The sequence below is a fragment of the Cucumis sativus genome, chromosome 6 (assembly GCF_000004075.3).
Source record: "Cucumis sativus cultivar 9930 chromosome 6, Cucumber_9930_V3, whole genome shotgun sequence".
Classification (NCBI taxonomy): domain Eukaryota; kingdom Viridiplantae; phylum Streptophyta; class Magnoliopsida; order Cucurbitales; family Cucurbitaceae; genus Cucumis; species Cucumis sativus.
In genome coordinates this window covers 18032306-18052991 of record NC_026660.2, presented here as the reverse complement: position 1 = coordinate 18052991, position 20686 = coordinate 18032306, and the positions used below count along the sequence as shown (strand labels likewise).

At 34.6% G+C, this 20686-nt stretch overlaps 1 protein-coding gene across 2 annotated transcripts in view; it reads left to right on the top strand.

Moving 5' to 3' along the window:
- LOC101210527 (myosin-15) overlaps positions 1–20686 on the top strand; it is a 30089-nt gene that overhangs the window by 1515 nt on the left and 7888 nt on the right. The window contains exons 3-23 of one of the 2 annotated variants that reach the window (XM_004144165.3): positions 310–455; positions 584–740; positions 1014–1072; positions 2513–2669; positions 2855–3004; positions 3105–3241; positions 7271–7417; positions 7514–7615; positions 8581–8638; positions 8711–8812; positions 9578–9615; positions 9709–9835; positions 9936–10109; positions 10687–10818; positions 13178–13287; positions 14361–14421; positions 14909–15086; positions 16273–16478; positions 18481–18600; positions 18690–18788; positions 19119–19340. In XM_004144165.3, the coding sequence (XP_004144213.1) occupies positions 310–455; positions 584–740; positions 1014–1072; positions 2513–2669; positions 2855–3004; positions 3105–3241; positions 7271–7417; positions 7514–7615; positions 8581–8638; positions 8711–8812; positions 9578–9615; positions 9709–9835; positions 9936–10109; positions 10687–10818; positions 13178–13287; positions 14361–14421; positions 14909–15086; positions 16273–16478; positions 18481–18600; positions 18690–18788; positions 19119–19340 (2682 nt within the window). Of the gene's footprint in view, positions 1–309; positions 456–583; positions 741–1013; positions 1073–2241; positions 2327–2512; positions 2670–2854; positions 3005–3104; positions 3242–7270; positions 7418–7513; positions 7616–8580; positions 8639–8710; positions 8813–9577; positions 9616–9708; positions 9836–9935; positions 10110–10686; positions 10819–13177; positions 13288–14360; positions 14422–14908; positions 15087–16272; positions 16479–18480; positions 18601–18689; positions 18789–19118; positions 19341–20686 lie in introns of those variants that run through there. The other variant, XM_011659067.2, reaches the window with a different exon arrangement.

Below are 20686 nucleotides of genomic sequence, written 5' to 3'. Positions count from 1 at the left end.
CCGTACACGTCAGGCCCTACTTGATCTTGGTGTTTAAGGCAAGAATCATATTGAAAGGGCAGGAAAGCCTAAAAGTGAAAGGAAGTTTTTTTTCCCCCTCCAAATATCTGCTCATTGTAGGGTTTATAACATCATCAATATGATTGAGACTTGTTAATCAAAATCATGGCAGAATGTATCCTCTGGATAAATTACTCTATCTGCCATTTAGTTGTTCAGATGCCTTGTTTTCGTTAATAATTTAGGCATCACTATAAAATTTTTTGTGAACTTACATATTCATGTTTGTTGCCTTTTGTTTTCTGTTAGACATACACTGGTAGCATTTTGATTGCTGTTAATCCATTCACAAAGCTTCCCCATCTATACAATGTTCACATGATGGAGCAGTACAAGGGAGCACCTTTTGGGGAACTGAGCCCTCATGTTTTTGCCGTTGCTGATGCATCATATAGGTAAGCGAAGTTTTAATGGATACCCGGATTACATTTATATGAGTTTGCAGTTGCTAGTGCATCTTCTGTACAATTTTCACATGATGGAGCAGTAATGGGGCCCTCATTTATTTTCTTTCATTTTTCAGAGCAATGATTAGTGAGGGGCGAAGCCAGTCTATATTGGTCAGTGGAGAGAGTGGGGCAGGGAAAACTGAGACAACAAAATTGATTATGCAATATCTTACATTTGTTGGAGGTCGAGCGTCAGGTGATAACAGAACTGTTGAACAACAAGTTCTTGAAGTAAGGGTCACTTTCTGCCAGCCCAATTCTACGCTGTACCATTTTGGTTAAGATTTATATGTGAACACAATAATGTTACCTTGTTTATTTTTTTCAGAGGCAAAGTTTTATTTAGCTTACGATACCAAAAGTATGAAAACACATTTATGTTAAAAATCTAGGTTTTGATGTAGTTGCGCTGCACTAAGTTTGCTATCTTCATCATACAGTAGTGATACGACTTTGTTAGCTATTTCTTATAGTATCAACATGTTCAATTTTTGTCTCATGCAGTCAAATCCTTTACTGGAAGCATTTGGTAATGCAAGGACTGTTAGAAATGATAATTCAAGGTGGGTATAGTTTTCTAGAACTTCTTGTTTTTATCTTTTTCCCAATTTTGTTACTCTGAGTATCATTCAGCCCATAAGACAGCCTCTGCTGGTTTTTGAATCTTTACTCGTTATATCACACTAATCTGTCATGAAACCCTGTTTAATTTTTCTATCATTTACCCTTTATTGTTCTCAAAGACGTATGTTGATTCATTCTCTTCAATTTCACGCATAAATGAATAGGGATTCAACATTGCTAAATGCCACAACACTAAGAATTTCGTTACAATTGTGTATTTAGTTATATTGTAAATCACTTTCTAGGGTGGTTGCCTGGTCGGGGAGCTCGTATTCCTTTTTTCTGGATTCTGCTGGGCTCTTTCCATTAGGGAAACAATGGAGGTGGGTGATCTTCTTTCCTTACTTGAGGGTCACCCTTTTAGTTGTGGGAGAAGTGCTGTGAGGTTTTGGAATCTTGATCCTTTGGAAGGACTCATGTGTAAGTCTTTCTTTCATATATTGATTGAAGGATTGTCTATTTCCGGTGTTGTGGAGGAATACGATTCCTAGGAAGGTGAGATTCTTTAATTGGCAAGTTTTACACGGTCGTACTAACGTGATGGATTGTCTTAAGAGGAAGATGCCCTTGCTAGTAGGTCCCTTCTGTTGCTTTCTCTGTCGGAAGGTAGAGGAAGGACCATAACATTGGGCTTTGTGAGTTTTCTAGTTTGGTTGAGGGCTTCTGTTTCAGATGTTTGGTGTTTTGGGGGCCTGCCACAGAGACGTGGGATCGTTGCTTAAGGAGTCCCTTCCAACCCGACTGGGGGAGAAGGGTCGTTTTCTTTGCTTTGTCGGGGTGTATACTATTTTGTGGGTGATGTGGGATGAGCGAAACAATGGAGTTTTTAAAGGTTTGGAGAGACCCTTGTGAGATTTGGTCCCTATGCGTTATCATGTCTCTCTATGGGCATCAAATTTGAAGAATTTTTGTAACTATTCTATAGGCATTATTTTGCATAATTAGACTGTGGTCTTTTATAATTAAAAAAAGGTACGTCATTGTGTTACTTTTTTAAAGTTGTTATATCTATTACCTTTTCTTACTTCTTGACCATATGTTACCTTCACTGCCCTGGTGCTTGTTCCTGTTGCTTGTTGCTGTTGATTTGCTTCTATTAGGGGAAACCTGCTTGAAGGCTGGCTTTGGATAAAAACTATAATCTTCTAAGAAGGGTACATTTGCTACGTCAAGTTATTTGGAAAAAACATGTGGTATAGACCCCAACCTTAGTCAACAGAATAGCTCGAATACATTGATAATGCGAATGATCAAAGTCCATCTTTGCAATCAATTTTAGTCTGTCTGTACTGCAATGATGCTATATGTAGATGTTGTGTATTTAATTCAACTCAAGATGTTATTACTTATAGGATTGTTTTGTTCTTTTTTAAATGCAGTCGTTTTGGAAAGTTTGTTGAAATTCAATTTGACACCAACGGTAGAATATCGGGTGCTGCAATTAGAACTTACCTTCTAGAACGTTCTCGTGTTGTACAAATTACGAACCCTGAGAGGAACTATCATTGTTTTTATCAGTTATGTGCTTCAGGAAGGGTAATGTCTTTCCCATTTACCCTATGTTTCTTATTATTCTGTTGATTCTAATGTATGTGCCTTTATGTCGTTTCTTTTCTTAATGTGAATGGTGTATTTTAGTGACATTATTTCATGTTTTCGATGTTTAGTATGCTCCTCAAGAAGTAAATATTGTATATATTTTTTGGTGTATTCATGTCTAGGATGCCGAGAAGTACAAGTTAGATCACCCAAGTCATTTTCGATACTTAAATCAAAGCAAGACCTATGAATTAGATGGAGTGAGCAATGCTGAAGAGTATATTAGGACAAGGAGAGCGATGGACATAGTTGGTATCAGTCATGAGGATCAGGTTTGAGAGGACTAGATCGATATGAGTTTTCCTTGTCTTTTCACAGTAGATTTTACGAGGCATAATCTCTTAATGTATTTTGGTTCTATCATCTGATCAGGAAGCTATCTTTCGTACCTTGGCTGCGATTTTGCATTTGGGGAACGTTGAGTTTTCTCCTGGAAAAGAATACGACTCTTCGGTCTTGAAGGATGAAAAATCTTCCTTTCATCTAGGGGTGGCTTCTAATCTTCTCATGTAGGTGATTGTGGGAAGCTTAAAAAATGCTTTTCATACTTTACCCCGATTATGATATTTTAAATCAAATTGGTAGCTATTTTTACATATCTTTTTCTTCTTCCAATAAATAAAGAATGTATATTTTAAATAAATAACTAAATAAAGCTAGTCTTAGTTTTTATATGTATTTTAAAACTTTATGTATTGGTGTTCTTTTTGAGTGAAAACCGGCAATGTCATCCTTGCCCTTAGGTTGAATTCTCAGGCTTCTATTTTGGAAAGAAAAATGTATGTGTGCATGGTGGAACGTATGTAGTCATGGTTTCAACTCTTTTTCTGATGACTACCCCGTATTTTTACAATCTACAATTTGAATTCCTGACTTTTATTTCTTAATTTCTTTTATTATTATTATTTTTTTGAGGTTGTTCTTAGCTTTTGATTTGTCTTGCTTGCCTGTTTTTAACCTTGGGCAAAGATAGTTGCTCATGAACTGCATTTTTGGAAATGTAATTTTCACTCTTTGAATAATCTTGTTTGTCTTCTAAAAGAAAGTAGCCTACATTAGGTATAAGGATCTTTGACACCTCATTTGTCATGTTCTTTCACACAAACAACACATAGGCAAAGGAAATTTGTTCAGTTCATCGAAGAAATTATTGATTAAAACAGCCTTAGTAAGCCCACCTTTAAAAACAAGTGAAGATCATGTCACCATTGGTGTCAACTCAACTTGGTTTCAATTGTAATTTGACACCACACAGACACATATCTTTCATTTGAGAATAAAATGTGGAAGGAACTAGATGTAACACTAATATTAAACCTTATGTATACTATATGTGGTCTTGATCTCAGATGATGTGGTCAAAATGCAGTCAGAATACACAATATGTTGAGTGAAAAACCCAACTTAGTCTTCTGTCAGGCAACATGGATGATGTAGTTAGAAAACACAACAATAACTTTTGAGTCAGTTATGTTAAACTACTGCCAAACTCAAAGCCTACTTTGATGGATTATTAGAGTATATCTAATGCTGTATAGATATTCTTAATGCTCCCTCCCTCCCAAGACCAAATATTAGTTTGATTCATAAAGCTGAAGGTTTATGAATTTTTTTTTTTTTTGATAAGAGACAAGTATATTCATATAACAAAACAGAACATCCTAAGGGCGAGGGACAAGAGGGCCCTCCCCGAAAGAAGCTAAAGAGTTAAGACATAATGGCCTTCCAATTGTTGAAAATCATAGAAAGGCTATAATTACAAAAGTGTTTGGTGTGATTCGTACTCCACCAACAGGTTGTGTGTTGAACCACAGTCCAAAAAGAATCAAAAGAATTAAATCTATCTTCAAAAATTCTGCTATTCCTTTCTTTCCAAATGCTCCACAAAAGGGAACGCGACGCACATTTCCATAAGATGTTTCCTTTAGGGCTGTAACCTCTAATGTTAATACCTTCAATCATCCATCTATCAATCTTGCTAGGAAGGCAAAGCTCCAAATCGAACATACCAAACAGCGTGTTCCAAGCTTTTCTTGTGAAAGGACAATGTAGGAATAAATGATCCAGCGTTTCCTCATCTTTAGCGCATAGACAACACATCGAGGGGCTAAGCAAGGTGTTCTGGATTTTTTTTTGTAGTTTCTCATGGGTGTTGAGGCTTCTGTAAGCAAGCGACCATAAGAAAAACTTCACCTTCTTCGGGATTTTGTTCTTCCAAATCTGCCGAATCAAGGGAACGACAATGTTGGGGGATCTCTTAGTTAAGTTAAGAAAAGTAGATTTTGTAGTGAAATTGCCATTCATGTTAGGAATCCATTTAAGACTATCATTCCTTTCAGTGGGGGCCCAAGAGTGAAGAATTTCTAAAGCTGAGGCCGCATTGGCAATCTCATTGTCGAGCATATTTCTTCTAAGGCCCAAATTCCAAGAATGAGTAGCAGTACACCAGCAATCAGCCACATAAGCTTCCTTATTCAGCGCCAAAGAGAATAAGTTAGGGAATTTTTCTGCAAGTGTTTCCGCGGCACACCATTTATCCTTCCAAAATTTGATTTTTGTTCCTTCTCCCAAAACAAAAGCAGAAAAATTGAAGAATATCTCCTTATGCTTTAAAATACCAGCCCATATTCTATGAGATTTTCCCCTGTTTGGATCTTTGGTAGACCACCCATTCTCATCTAAACCATAGATGGCCACAATTAATCGTCTCCATAATGAGGTTTCTTCCTTACTAAACCTCCAAAGCCATTTAGTGAGAAGAGCAATATTCTTTTGCCTAAAAGAGCCAATCCCAAGACCTCCGTAACAAGTTGGGGTGGAAGTGCATTCCCAGTTGACGAGATGAGCAACTGGATTTGTAGATCCACCTGTCCAAACAAACTTCCTGATCATCTGTTCCAGTCTATTAATAACGCCAACGGGAGCTTGAGCAAGGGAGAAAAGATAACAAGGGAGGCTGTTGAGAACTGATTGCACCAAAGTTAGTCTACCCCCTTTGGAGAGGGATACATTCCTCCACTTATCAAATTTGTGTCTGAATCTCTCTTCAAGATTGTTCCACATCTCTTTTCTATTATGACCCCTTCCAATAGAGAAGCCCAAATATTTAAAGGGAAGATTATCAACCGAGCATCCCGTAGATTCACTAAAAGGAGCTAAGTCATCATTGCTAAGGTTAATACCGATCAGGGAGGTTTTAGCTTTGTTAAGGTTTATGAATTATTAATATCAATTAGAGAGGAAATGATGTCTATTTATCATTTTATAGTAGTCTTTGCTGGTCATATTTTAAAATAATGCAAAGACATTAATTAATAGATAGAGAAAGGTTAAGCTACAAGTTTATTCTTGAACTTTTAGAGTGGTGTCTAATAGATTCCTAAACTAATAAATCTCTAAACTTTTCTATTGAATGTCTCTGAGTTTTACAAGTGTCTAATAGGTTCCTGAACTTTAAAATCTGTATTAAATAAATTTATAGCATATTCAATATAAGGGCATCTTTAAAAATAGCAAAATAAACTAAAATATTTACAAGCTATAGCAAAATTTTGGATTATGTCAATGATAGAAGTCTATCATTGACATAATCCAAAATTTTGCTATATATTATAAATATTGATATAATCTGAAATTTTGCTATATATTATAAATATTTTGTCAATTTTGCTATTTTTGACAATTCCCCTTCAATATATATATATATTTCAAATTACCAAGGAAGTTTAATTTTGTGTCTAATACGAACTTTCTGTTTGGTATAGAATATATTTGTTAAATTTTAAAATGTTGAATAGGTTAAGGACTTGGTGAAAAAAAGAAATTAAAAATTCTAGGTACTATAAGACTATAAGACACTAAATTGAAAGATTTGGGACTTATTAAACATCTATGGGTCTATTGGGCATGAAATTGAAAGCTCTGGGATGTGAGGTACAAACTTGAAAGGTCAAGGACTAGCTTTTCATTGAACCAAAGAGATACCATAACATTGGACATTTATGGATTGCATTTGGCCTTTAATCTTTCCTACTATCTGTCTCATAACTGAATTCTCAATAGCTCTTTGCTAGTCCCAATACGTGTATCATGCAGATCATGGTGCGGGATCTAAGGTCTAAAACTGGAAAATCTCTTTGGTGTGCTACTCCAAGAGCTTACTTCTTTTTCATTTCTCAATTCCTTGTGCTTGTTTCTTCCCAAACATCAATATTATCTTAACTATTGTCATTGCAACCCATTAGCCTTTATCTTGCCTCAAATCCTACCCATCCTTCCAGGTGCTTCAATTTTTTTGCCATTTTATTTTAGTTAAGGATGAAGCTTTTATTGTTGTGTTTCATTGCATGACTGTATTGTGAATATTTCTCCAATCACTTTTAGGACTTGTATCTGATCAGTGAATTGTGCATTATTATCTATAGCTCCTTTAAAGAATTTTATGATAACATGAATTGCTAATTGACTCACATTGATGTTCACTTTCCTTCTTGATGTACTTGCGTTGCCAATCGCTAAATATGCATTCTCACAACTAGGTGTGATTCCAACCTCTTGGTCTTGGCCCTTTGTACTCGCTCAATTCAAACTCGTGAAGGAATTATTGTTAAAGCGCTAGACTGTGAAGGTGCTGTTGCTAGTCGGGATGCATTGGCAAAGACTGTTTATTCTCGTCTGTTTGATTGGTGATAGGCACTGGAACTACTTTTTTTTTTTTCTTTTTGGGACTTGCTACACAAATCATGGGCAAATAAGTTTTTATGTATTGTCTTTTCTTTCAGGCTTGTTGATAAGATTAACCAGTCTGTCGGGCAAGATTTGAATTCTCAATTTCAAATTGGTTTACTGGACATTTACGGTTTTGAGTGTTTTAAGGACAATAGGTAATCTCCTTGCCCTAAACCTTATTTCTTTACATCTGGAGTTGCACTGTTAGCCTTTTGATTTATATGAAAATACTGATCTCATAGTGCATTGAATTTGAAATGTAGTAGTTCATCTGTCTCGAGCATTATAAATTCTCATTAGAGCCCAATCGTGGAGTTCTCTTAGCTTATAATTTTTTGTTAGATTCAAATCTTGTTGAGTAGGGTATTGACATGTTAGCATCAAGAAGGTTTTTGGCCTAACTAGCTACATTCCTTGCTTGTAATTTGTTTACTTGTCTTCTTTTGTTGAGTATCTTCTACAATTGTATTATATTTTAGTAAATGGCATTTGTTTTGTTTTTGTTGGGGAACTTCTTGATTGAGATTTTAATCTGTATGTTATGATATAGTCCGTGGAAAACGGTGTGAAATATGATGGTTTCTGTAGTTTCTGGTAGATGGTCATTGATATAGAATATTATCTTGGGTCTCGATGGAAAGTAATCAACTAGTTTTTCAAGATGTATAATCTTTTAAAGTGGTGAAGTGAAAGTTGACATATGGTGGTTTCTGTAGTTCTATATTATTACAAATGGATGGAAGTTGCTTTTACTTATCATGAAGAACATAATAGTAATAGGAGGTTTCTATATGGTTCCTTGAGTCTCGAGTATTTTCCAGTATGAAAGATTTCGATGCTTGAAGAAATTCTTGTGTCTTGTTCCCACCTTTGTAATCGAAACTTTACTGTTTATCTCCTATAAAATACTCTTCATATTGCCTCTTTTTCATTTTAATTTATTATACTTGAAGCATCCTTTTAGCTTAGAAAAGTTTTTTTCTGGTTTCTCACAGAACCAATTTTCTGCCTTCTTGACTACTTGAAACGAACTGTGTGATCACAGATAATCTTTTTTATTTGAATTTTGGTGTACCATCATTGTTATTCACTGTTTCATTAACACAATCATTTTATACAGTTTTGAGCAGTTTTGCATCAATTTTGCAAATGAAAAGCTTCAGCAACATTTTAATGAGGTGTGCAGCTTTGTAATTCTCATTGCATTTACCGTTGAGGGATTTGTATTTAATCTTTTCTACTTGTTTCAGCATGTCTTTAAGATGGAACAGGAAGAGTATAGCAAAGAGGAAATAAATTGGAGCTACATTGAATTTATCGACAATCAGGATGTGTTGGATTTGATTGAGAAGGTTTTCTGCTGTTTTCCTTTATGCCAATTTTCCTGTTTATGGGGTGATATCTAGGTTATTGAACTTTAAAAATTTTAGTGCGAGTTTAACTGTTTGAAAATTTTTCTTTGGTTGGGGATGGAAACCATGTGCATAATTACGGCTGTGAGAAATGAAGTGGCATTAATACTGATGGTCCTTGACTTCTATTTATCTCAATCGAAAACTAGGTGCAAATACAACATGATTTTAACTTCTATTAATATCTATTACTCTTAAAGGTTGATAAGCGATGAACATATCTAAAAGACACCCATCACCTATAGACTAAAAGGTTTACCAGGTCTATCACTTATGGACCTACTTGATAGACCTATTATTGACCGAGGTTTATCGATTGATCGTTTGGATGCTCATATGCCATTATGTTTGTTAATTGCATATCATATCAATAGAATATAATTATGACCTATAATAGATAAAATCAATTTTTTTACTTACATATACTATAATGTCATTTGATTCTTGCATGTTCATTTTGGTATACCAGTGATATTTGAAATTGCTTTCTGTCCATGATTATTGCACTTCATGTTGTTAACTTGTGCGTGTGTTGCCAAATTGCTGGCTAGACTCCATGTTGATTTAAATCAACATATTTACTTCATAGAATCTGTATCTCTCCCTCTCTCAAACACACACACGTTAACCCATATTTCCAAGCCTGTGTTAATCGTTTGGGCTTTTTTTCCCACTTGTCTATTAACTTATCTTTATGACTTGCAGAAACCTATTGGGATCATTGGTTTGCTGGATGAGGCTTGGTACCGTCTGAGTTATTCAATATCAATTGGTGCGTGTTAGCATAAATTGTTCTGCTGCATTTTATCCTTATCCTCATTTTCCTTTCCTTGCAGTATGTTCCCAAGATCAACTCATGAAACATTCTCAACCAAATTGTTTCAGAATTTTCGTACTCATCCGAGGTTGGAAAGAACAAAATTTTCAGAAACAGATTTCACCCTTTCCCATTATGCTGGAAAGGTGTGTAGTATTTTTGATGTAAATGTTTGATCCTATTATGTGAAATAAATACTATTTACTTCATTTGAGTGAAGTTGTTGTCTTTTTCTTCTCCCTGCAGGTCACTTATCATACAGATACATTTTTAGATAAAAATCGTGATTATGTTGTGGTAGAACATTGCAATTTATTGGCTTCTTCTAGATGCAATTTTGTTGCTGGCCTTTTCTCTTCCTTACCAGAGGAATCCTCAAGATCATCGTATAAATTTTCTTCTGTGGCCTCAAGATTTAAGGTGAGACTGAAAAGTATTTCAATCTATGTACTATGTACTAAGTTTCAGCGTTCATATCGTTGATAGGTTGAAGCTTTGCTAATGATAACAATCCATGGTGGCTACCTACCTAATAATTAATATCCTCCAAGTTTCCTTTACATCCGAATGTTGTAGGGTCTAGCGGGGTGTCCTGTAAGATGTTGAGGTGTGCGTAGGCTGGCTCGAACGCCTGCAGATATCCAAAAGAAGAAAAAATTTGCTAATTATAATTTGGAATTAGAATAAAGGAAAATATTTGAAGTTATTCTAGGATAAAGTTCGACATTTGGATAGTTGCCTTTTTAGTATTTGGAGATAATAACATTATTATTTGTCCTAGTGGGGGCTGGAAAAGAAAGGTGTTCTGGATGAAAGCCGTGTTTTACTATAAGTCCAATGTCATACTATTTGGTTAACTTCTTCTTTGAGTACACTTAGATTTTTGCATCTTTCGTTTGAAGAGAATGCTCACTACACTAAATGCTATTTTTATTCAATAATTTTATTATTCTTTTTGCCACCTGATGTTCTGATCTACAAATTGCGTTGCTAACAGCAACAACTTCAAGCACTGATGGAGACACTGAATTCTACCGAGCCCCATTATGTGCGCTGTGTGAAGCCAAACTCTCTTAATAGGCCCCAGAAGTTCGAGAATCTAAGCATTCTGCATCAATTACGCTGTGGGGTCAGTTTTCTGGAAATTTGATATCTTTCCTCTTGTTGGAACTTTCAGCATGCAGATAGATACGTGATTAACGTTCCTATGTTAACTTGAGTGGTTGCATTTTTTTAGCCTATTCTGTTTACTTGGTGAGATTGACTTTAGTTTCCAACTAGTTATTTATACATTAAAATGTGATTTTATTATCTTTTTGAGTTGTATGCTTAAACCTTATATCTGTATTCCAATAATTAGATCGTTGTTGGTGTTTGAGTTGCAAGTTCAGTTCACTTATTAATTCTTCAAATTTAGAACACTTTTGAAAGTGGATCATAAAGATCGCATAAGTGTTTTAGGATTGAGAGGTTGTATCCAAGTCTTATGGTTTACGGCGTACTGGCATTTGAATTTGAGTTATTTCTTCACTTTATTAGCTCAAACTCATGTTGGGGGTAATAGTTTGCATTTTGCATTTTTTTCTTGAGAAGGAAACAACTTTTCATTAAAGACTAATGCTCCAAGTTTGCCTTGGTAGTCTCTTTTCATTAATTCATTAAAAAGGAAACAAGTCAAGTTTGCATTTTGCATTTGAGTTGTTCCGTCACTGCACTGACCATAATTCATATCGAGGGCAAAAAATTTGCATGGATAAAGTGGGTGGTAAAGGTGGAGTAGCATTGTGAAGATCCTGATGTAGGGTTCTTTTGGGATTTTCCTTAATTGTTTAAAAGGGTTAGGGTCTCCTGGTTTTAAGTTTGTTTGATATATTGGCTGGTTAGGTTATTTTTGAGTTTTAGTTTAATAGTTTTACCTTTCAAACAATCCGACGGTCCTTTTATCCAGCCTATTTAAGGCCTGTATTTTTTTTGATAAGAAACATATTCATAGAACAAAAGACAACAGCCTAAGGGCAAGGGATAAGAGGGCCCTCCCCAGAAAAAACTAAAGAATAAGGGCTTTCCAATCGTTGAAAATCACATAAAGGCTGTAATTAAAAAGTGCTTGGTGTAATTCGTACTCTAACAAGAAGCTGTTGCAACACAGTCCAAAAAGAATCAAAAGAATTGTAACTGTCTTAAAAAATTATACTATTCCTCTCTTGCCAAATACACCACAAAAGGGAACGGGTAGTACAACTCCACAAAATGTTTCTTTTTGAACTATAACCTCTAATATTAAGACCTTCTAACATCCCTCCATCAACCTTACTAGGAAGACAAATCTCTATATTAAAGATTCTGAACAAAGTATTCAACGCTTTCCTATTAAAGATAAAATGCAGAAATAAATGGTCCAGGGTCTCCTCGTCTTTGAAACAAAGGCAGCACATCAAAGGACTGAGCGTGGCGTGCTGGAATTTTTTTCCTTTTGAAGTTTCTCATGAGTGTTCAAACTTCTATAGGCGAGCGACCATAAGAAGAATTTCACTTTTTTCGGGATTTTAGTCTTCCAGTTTAATTCTAATGTTAATAAGATCATTCTTCAAAATTTCTCCAAGACTTTGAGTTTACATCATGACCAATTGAAAGTGTTTATAAAATATGAATTTCATCCAAATGAAGACCGGAATAGATTTGAAAACTCTTTTCAATTGGTCATGTCGAGGGAATTTCCTTCTTTTTTTAAATATATATATCCTTTTTGAAGCATTTTATAAAAAATGGTCATGACGTGGGAATAGTTTATATACACTTGTAACTGTGAAAGTCTCCTTCCAGAATGACGCCTCTCTCTCTCTCTCTCTCTCCCCCACTGAAGACCCGATTCTGTCTTTCTTTCTCTCTCTCTCTTCTATAATATCTGAGCTGCTAAAATTTATAAAGTTGAATACACAACTGGTAGAGATATATATCAACAGAAATTTTGATTCGACGTGGGAGAAGCTTTGATCAATAATGCCTGTAGATTGGGAAAGAGCTACTGGTTCTTTTGCTTGGGGTATTTGTTTATTTATAATTATATTTATATGTTTAAATAATAATTTTGTTTTAGTAGAAAGCTTATTAAGAGATTTGTGCATCTTTATAGTGTTTAAAGTATTTTACCAGCAGTGTCAAACAGTCTTTAAAAAGGTAGCTTAGAAATCAAATACAAACTCTATTTGTTTTAGTAGAGAGTTTATTAAGAGATTTGTGCAGTTATTCTGGAGACACTGTAACAAAGATAGAAAAATAGCAAAGTCTGTGAGATTAAGAAAATTCTGTGATGTAGACATGAACATTGACTATTCTTTTCTGGTTGTTTTCTTTATGTGTAGATTTTCTATTTACGTGTTTTACCCATGCATGCAGTTTGTTATTTGGGTCATAAGTGCAACAACAGCATGTAGTCTTTGTTCAAGTCATGTGGACGCAATGTAACTTTTTAACTTGTTTGAGTGAAGGGTGTTTTGGAGGCTGTTCGAATAAGTCTAGCAGGTTATCCCACTAGAAGAACTTATGCCGAGTTTATTGATCGTTTTGGATTGTTGGCACCTGAATTAGTAGATGGAAGGTTTGTTTTATTTGTATATTATTTATTTTGATATATTTTTGTCCTTTTTTTAAAAAAATTATAATCATTCTATTTTTTCTGCTTTATGTTTGGGAAAAACAAAATTGGTAATAATTTTTTGTTTTCTATTGGTAAAAAACAAAAGAAAAAGAACAAAAAAACCCTCTTGTAACTACGATTATTCCTCTCCTCTCGTCTGAGTCAAATTTGCCAACCTCAACTTTTTCACCCAACTCTAATAGCTGTTGCAACGGTTGTACTGCGTCTTTTTGTATGTCAGCATCTTGCTGACTTCAATGCGAGCTCCATCTGTTGGCCCTCTTTGTCGGTTTCCGAATGTTTGCTCAATTATTTAGGTTTTTAGCCTAACTTCTTCCATATCTCATTGTTTCCCTAGCCCTTCCTTGATCATCGGTTTCCCAATCTTCATTCTCCGTCCTTTCTTGCCATTGATGTCTTCAAATGCTCTTACCATCTGCTGCCTTCGGTGGACTTAAAGATAGTGAGACTCTTTTCCTTTTAGAAAATGATGCAATTATAAACAGTACAGTCATTAAATCTTACTATTGGCTGTTATTTCTGTTTTAACCATTCTTTGTTAGTAGTTGTTTTTGTCTGTTAGTAGCTGTTATTCCTGTTTTCAACTGTTGTTGTTAATAGCTGTTTTCTTCTGTTAATAAGCTGTTGGCAGCTGTTATTGCCAAACTAATCAGTTACAACAACTGATTAGTTACACTCAACCAACACTCACAGCTATAAATCATCATTCTCCTATTGAGAATGATAGAATAGATTCTTGAATAAAAGAGAGAAATTAATTCCAGCTTTGAATTACATCAGAAAAGATATGGGTGCTTTTGTGGACTTGTTTTTTGTATGCTTATTCTTTCATTTATTATCAATGAAAGTTGTTGATTCTATACAAAATAACACATTAATGTCTATGTCAATCTCTGTTTTCTTAATGTGGATTGTTCTCTCTCTGTCCCCCTTCCTCCCTTCCTCCCTTCCTCCCATTTGTTTTTGTTTTGTGGGTTATATCATATATATTCTGCTCAAATTTTTTTTTGTAGCTACGATGAAAGATTGATTACAGAAAAGATTCTAGAAAAGCTGAAGCTAAAAAATTTTCAGGTAAAGTTGTGATATGAATCTGTTCTTTTATTCGTTTCCTATCTTGAATGAGTACATGAATGTGTTGTGAGTGTGAAGAAGTGATATGTCGAGGAACAGTTTGGAAAAATTGAAAGTTGAAATTTGTTCTTGTTCCCTCAAGTAATCTGAACAATGGTGTTTATTAAAATCCGATAGATAAAATCCGTATATCTATCAGAACTTCGATCGAAAATTTAGGGATCTATTAGGCGTTTATAAAGTTAAAAAATTTATTGTACACAGTTTTGAAAGTTCATGAACTAAAACATGAAATTGTAATTTAACAGAATTTTTTATTTATTGCATCATATAGTTTTATGTTTTCTTTTGGATATTTCTGTGCTTTAATTGTGGTTTTGATCGTTGTACTTATATCCATATATGTGGTTGATCTGTAGTTTTACTTTAAACAATCATGTAGCTGTTGAAATGTGTACCTATTTTGTAAAATATTACTATGTTGTAGTTGGGTAGGACCAAAGTCTTTCTTAGGGCTGGTCAAATTGGAATACTGGATGCTCGAAGAGCTGAAGTATTAGACAATGCTGCAAAGTGCATTCAACGCCGATTACGGACATATCATGCGCGCAAGGATTTTCTATTGATGCGTTCTACTGCGATTGCACTTCAAGCATATTGCAGAGGTCATTGTACTTGTTTCCATTCTCCAATTAATTTATTCTATGGAGGTCATATAGTTGGCTGGGCGTCTCTACCCTATTCATATGTTTGTGATTCTCGGTATATTCATCTCAAATGTTAAGAGATCAGCATTCATGTAGTTGAATGTCTTGTGTGTTGCTATAACTGTTTTGCATGGATTACATCATTGGAATAAGTTGACTTTACCATGTCTTCAGCACATAAAAATTAACCTAGCAATGCATTTGAACGGTGGATTCCATAGAGATCTTATACTTTGTCTCTGAAACCTGTTCTCCCGTTATGCTGTTTCCTTGTGTTGTTACCAGAAACTTTTCTGGTCATTGGGTAGCTTTAAACCATCAGTAGCATACCATACTACTTGAGTGAAGACGAGTATCATGAATATGATAATTCCAAAAAATCCGTCTTCTTGAGGGGATGTGATTGGAATTTGGCTTTTATTTGTTCGTCCAAGTCGTACATACGACTTCCATCAAACACACCTTTCCACAGGTTTAAGACAACTTTGTATCGGTTTTACTTTTCTGCACTGGTCCTACTCAATGTAATATCTGTCAGATAATTTAAAATTTTGATCTACTTGTTAAAATTTGTCTGTGATGAATCTTGTAAAATTTTAATTTTGTTGCATCCCCAGGTTGATTGACATGAAAAATGATATAAAAAGTGGGTACGTACTCATGTTTTAAAATTGAAATGTGGGATGGCTCCATGAAATATTTATTGGTTGCCTCACTTTATATCATGACAGGGAAAACATGCATTTCATTGAATTTGTTTTACTATTTGTAATGTAGGAATTATTGATTGGTTACTTAGTTTATTAGTTGCTTCTACTGTAATTTCCTTTTTTAATTGTAATTGTTATATTCGGGGAAGGGGCAATGATCTGTGTCTTAAAATATTTTACAATTAGCTACGGCTAGCTGTAGCTGACCTTCAAACTAAATAAGCTACTAAATTGTTGTGATGGAAACATGGATGACATTTTAGAGTTGTGGGACAACTGGTAGCTTTTGGTCATGGGTGCTCTAGGCTAGTAGGTACTAGTTGGATGACCACACACACGATATTATTTCTTTTCTACTATGGTATGTTTTCTTTGTTTTTACTTGCAAACATTTTTAGCTAAAATGGTGTTGTGATGATTTATTATTTTTATAGGATGCCTTGCCCGAAAGTTTTATGTAGCAAAACGAGAAAGCAATGCTGCCACCACAATACAGAAATATATTCGCAGGTGGTTCTTCAGGAATATTTATTTGGAGCTCTATTCAGCTGCTCTAACCATACAGTCCGGTATCCGTGGTTTTGCAACTCGCAATAGGTTTTTACACGATAGAAGAAATAAAGCTGCGGTATTAATTCAGGTAAATTAAATAATCCTTTATTCGTTGGTGAATAAAAGATATATGCATTCCCCTCCCAGGTTACTGCTGATGGGCTTTTTTGTGAGTGCGCTTCCACGGAGTAACTTTTGGAACCTATTAAAATCTGATCAAGTACCTTCTGAAACACTTGAAATCATTATTGCCAACACATTTCCTCCGTTTGCTCTGGAAGGAAAAACCATCTGTGAAAACAATTCAAGGGAGAATAATTTCTAAAAAGCTGCATATTTCGACTAAAAACAAACACTTTGTTTTGAAAACAAAAAAAATAATGAATTTTCTTTTTCATAGTAGTCAACCAATGAAAACCACCCCTTTGTACTGGTTTTGTGTAATGTATTGGCCTCTTCATTGACATTCCGCACATATGACGTATAAAAGCCTTATCAGGTCAGAAGGGGGTGAGCATACCATATATTCTTATTTCAGGTTAGAATGTTTGTGTTAATGCACATGTGGCAGAAGCTGCTCGCATGTGCAAACTTTGCTGTCTGATTTGGCTATGCTCTGGTCTGTGGGTTTGGGGTTATGACGATCCATTTTCTTTCAAAGAAAACTTAAACATTCTTGTATGAGAAAGAAATCTGATTACACTGAAATTTGGGGGATTGGGTAGGTCTCCACTTAACCCAAGGGCTAAGCCCTACACATAGTGTGCCCTACCATCTGATTCCAACTCTAAGTCATTCTTGATCAAGTAAATAGATAGAAGTAGATTTTAACTTCTATGATGAAAGTGGGATTTTGGACGCCGCATTTTACCCCCTTTCTCTCTCAATATTTTGATGTTGATTGCATCTTCTGGACTTTATATATATAAAGAAAAATACATGTGCATCCAAGAAGAGTAGCCCAGTAAAGGAAACACCACTACAAGGAGAGGTGCCGGTTCACCAAAATGATCTCCCTTTTCTAGTGGGCCCTTTCTTAAAAGCTCAGTCTCAGTGTTTGGGGTTAATGCTGTTAAATCTATTCTTTCTTAAATCTGGTTTGAAAGTATTCACCTCATTTTTCATGATTAGTCACTTTCTTGTTTGATCCTTTTGAGATTGCTCAATTGGATACATTTGTTTAAACTAGAAAGCTTCTCTCTAATTTTTAAGGTCAAATCTTTGTTTTAGTCTTGTATTATGCTTTCAAATCTTTGTTTTAGTCTTGTATTATGCTTACTTTGAGCATTAGTGATGTAGAAGAATAGAGGTTAATTAGGTAATTAGTTAATATTCTAGTTTAATTCCTTCTTTACCTCCACTAGTGATAAAACTCTATAAATAAGTGTCTTTCCCTATTTGGTAATTACTGATTTTTCATGGACTTAAAAGGAAAAAGCGGGGAAACTTAATGTAGCGGTGTTTATCCTTAAGAAAAATTGTTTCCTTCCCATCATTCAGGGCATAAGGAATCACATCATAGAAGGGGAAGTGAACTCATTGAATATACCTTTCCACAAATTTCTGTGAGTGCTTTTGAAATTGAACTCACTTGACAACCACTCAGATCGATGATGCCTTTTTTGACTAGCTGCGATCCTATGCCACATAGTATTAGGCTCAAGGGAAAAATGCAAAAGCCATTTCCCATGAAAGGTTTTGTTATGCAACCTTGAACATGTGTTTTAATGTAGTTAATTAGAAGTGAGCTTTTTTTTGAAAACTCAACATACATCTAAATTTCTTATTTGTACATCATTTTGATGTTTACTCTACCCGATTGGTCCTCTTTCTCCTTTTTTCTCTTTCCTCTTTCCTCTTTGTGGTTTGTTTATGTTTTTGTTTTGTCTTTTTTTTTTTAAGTTTTTGTCTTAATTTGTATTTTGTTTGCAAATTTTGATTTGCTTGTAAACTTTAGTCATATTAATTGAAAACAATAGGTTGCTCTTGCTTCTCTTCATTTTTAGAAATAAAAATTATGCTTTATTTTCACCTTGGCCTGACTGTAATATTTTTAATTATTAATTAATTTTTTGTAATTGAAATCTTAGGCTCGATGGAGGACATTCAAAGTTCGTGCTATTTTCCATCGCCACCAAGCTTCTATTATTGCAATACAATGTCGATGGAGGCAAAAACTTGCAAAAAGGGAACTTCGAAGACTTAAACAGGTGAGTATTCAATGAGTACGAGTGTTATAAGATATGAAACTTAAATCATTTTGTCTTGAATTTCATCATTGCACCTTTTCTTTTGGCAGGAGGCTAATGAAGCTGGAGCATTGCGTTTAGCTAAAAACAAACTTGAAAAGCAGTTGGAAGATCTTACATGGCGGTTGCATTTGGAGAAAAGATTGCGGGTAATATTAGTCATCTTGAGTATTGGTTTACTTATTTAAATTAGTTGCAGTCTTTTTTCTTATTCTTTTTAATAATGGAATATCTGATATGTATGCCAGACGTATGTTATTTATATAATGATAAGCAAAGTTTCTCAAAACCGGACTGATACAAGAAAGAAATAGCCACATTTTTGGTTTGTTATATTGGCCTTGACGTGGGATGGATTCTTCTTTCCATATTTTCTCTTTCTAATTTGTTCTGTCCCTCTCTATTTTTGAATTTATTTGATTTTGCATTTCCAGCTTTTAGTTCTTAGGTTCTCTTACAGGTCATTGTTGTTGATGCAGGCTTCCAATGAAGAGGCCAAGTCAAACGAAATATTAAAATTGCAAAAGATGCTGCAATCCTCAAGTCTGGAGTTAGATGCAGCTAAATTAGCTGCAATCAATGAATGCAACAAAAATGCTGTGCTGCAAAACCAAGTGGAATTGTTGTCGAAGGAGAAGTATGCTTTTGAAAGAGAAATGGTAGCGGTAGTTGAATTAAGAAAAGAAAATGCTTTCCTCAAGGTGAGTTGTGCAATTAACCCTTCTGGTATTGTGGTTCTGTTTGTGTTTCTCTATGTTTTAGACATAAACATGGATATTGCGATCTTCATTTTTTAAAAAACTAGGATATGGGTATGTTGATTTTTTTACAAAAAAGTTATGGAGGTGTAAATTAAACCCAAAGATGCTAAATTCAATCCACTTAAAAGTATAAAAAATCATCTTACATATGCATTCACAATTATTTAATTTTTTAAATATACATTTTTGAAAGACTTTTAGAATCACAATACACACCGTACACCGATTTATGAATAGGACACTAATTACTGCAAACTTCTTTAGTTGCTAATGACAATAATACATATTACCATTAAAAAACATACAAAGGGCATCATTGAAAATATTGAAATACAATAGTTATTAAAATACAATAGAAAAGGTTGGTGGTGCGCAGTGGAGTCAGAACAATCATAGAAGAAGAAGATTAGAGGGAGGAATCCACAAAAATAAACAAAGAACATTGAATTGTTGAAAATAACCAAGTGGGTTATCTTTTGCATGACTTTGTGGAGGATACCGGTGTGGAGAAGAAATATTACATGATTCTATTTCTAGGTTTTTTTTTTCCCTTTCTTTACTTTTGGGTTGGGGTGGTGAGCTTTTTCAATAGGTTGTTTAGTTCTGGAAAGGGACACATCTACTTGATAAAAAAAAGAAAAGAAAAGAAACAGATATGTCAAATCACATAGATATACGTATCTACTATCTAGGAATTATATGGAAGTATCAGATTCAGTACTTGACACGTATTCAATATTGGTTCTCTTACTTACATGAAGAATACGTGCTTCATAGGTTACACTATTTCTGCCATGATTTTTGGTAATACTGTCTTTTTGGTTTTTCCACCAATTGCAAACAAGATCGAACATTTAAAATTTTATTGATAAAAAATGAACGATATTGCAATTTTTCACCCACCTTTTTTTCAAATAATCTTCTTTCTATATTGCAATTTTTTCTAAAGAATTTTATCTATTATGTGGCCATCGTGTGAAACATTCAGAATCCTATGGATTGGAACTCTTTGGCTTTCATATCTCCTCTTTTTGTTTAATTAAAGATGTCCACGGGTGAGGCGGGGGGAGCAGACGATGGCTTCCCATCCTCCCTGAGTGTTTCATTCCCAAGGGATCGGAGCAAGAATTTCCCGCAAGGAATTCTTGGGGATTGATTCCTCACCGGGAGTTCTCCCATTTTTTTCCTTAAATGTTTTTAATTATTATTTTTTTTTTAAATTAGTTAACTTAAAAAACCACTACTTCGAGTTTTAATTTAATAGTAAGGTTTGGTTTGGTTTGGTT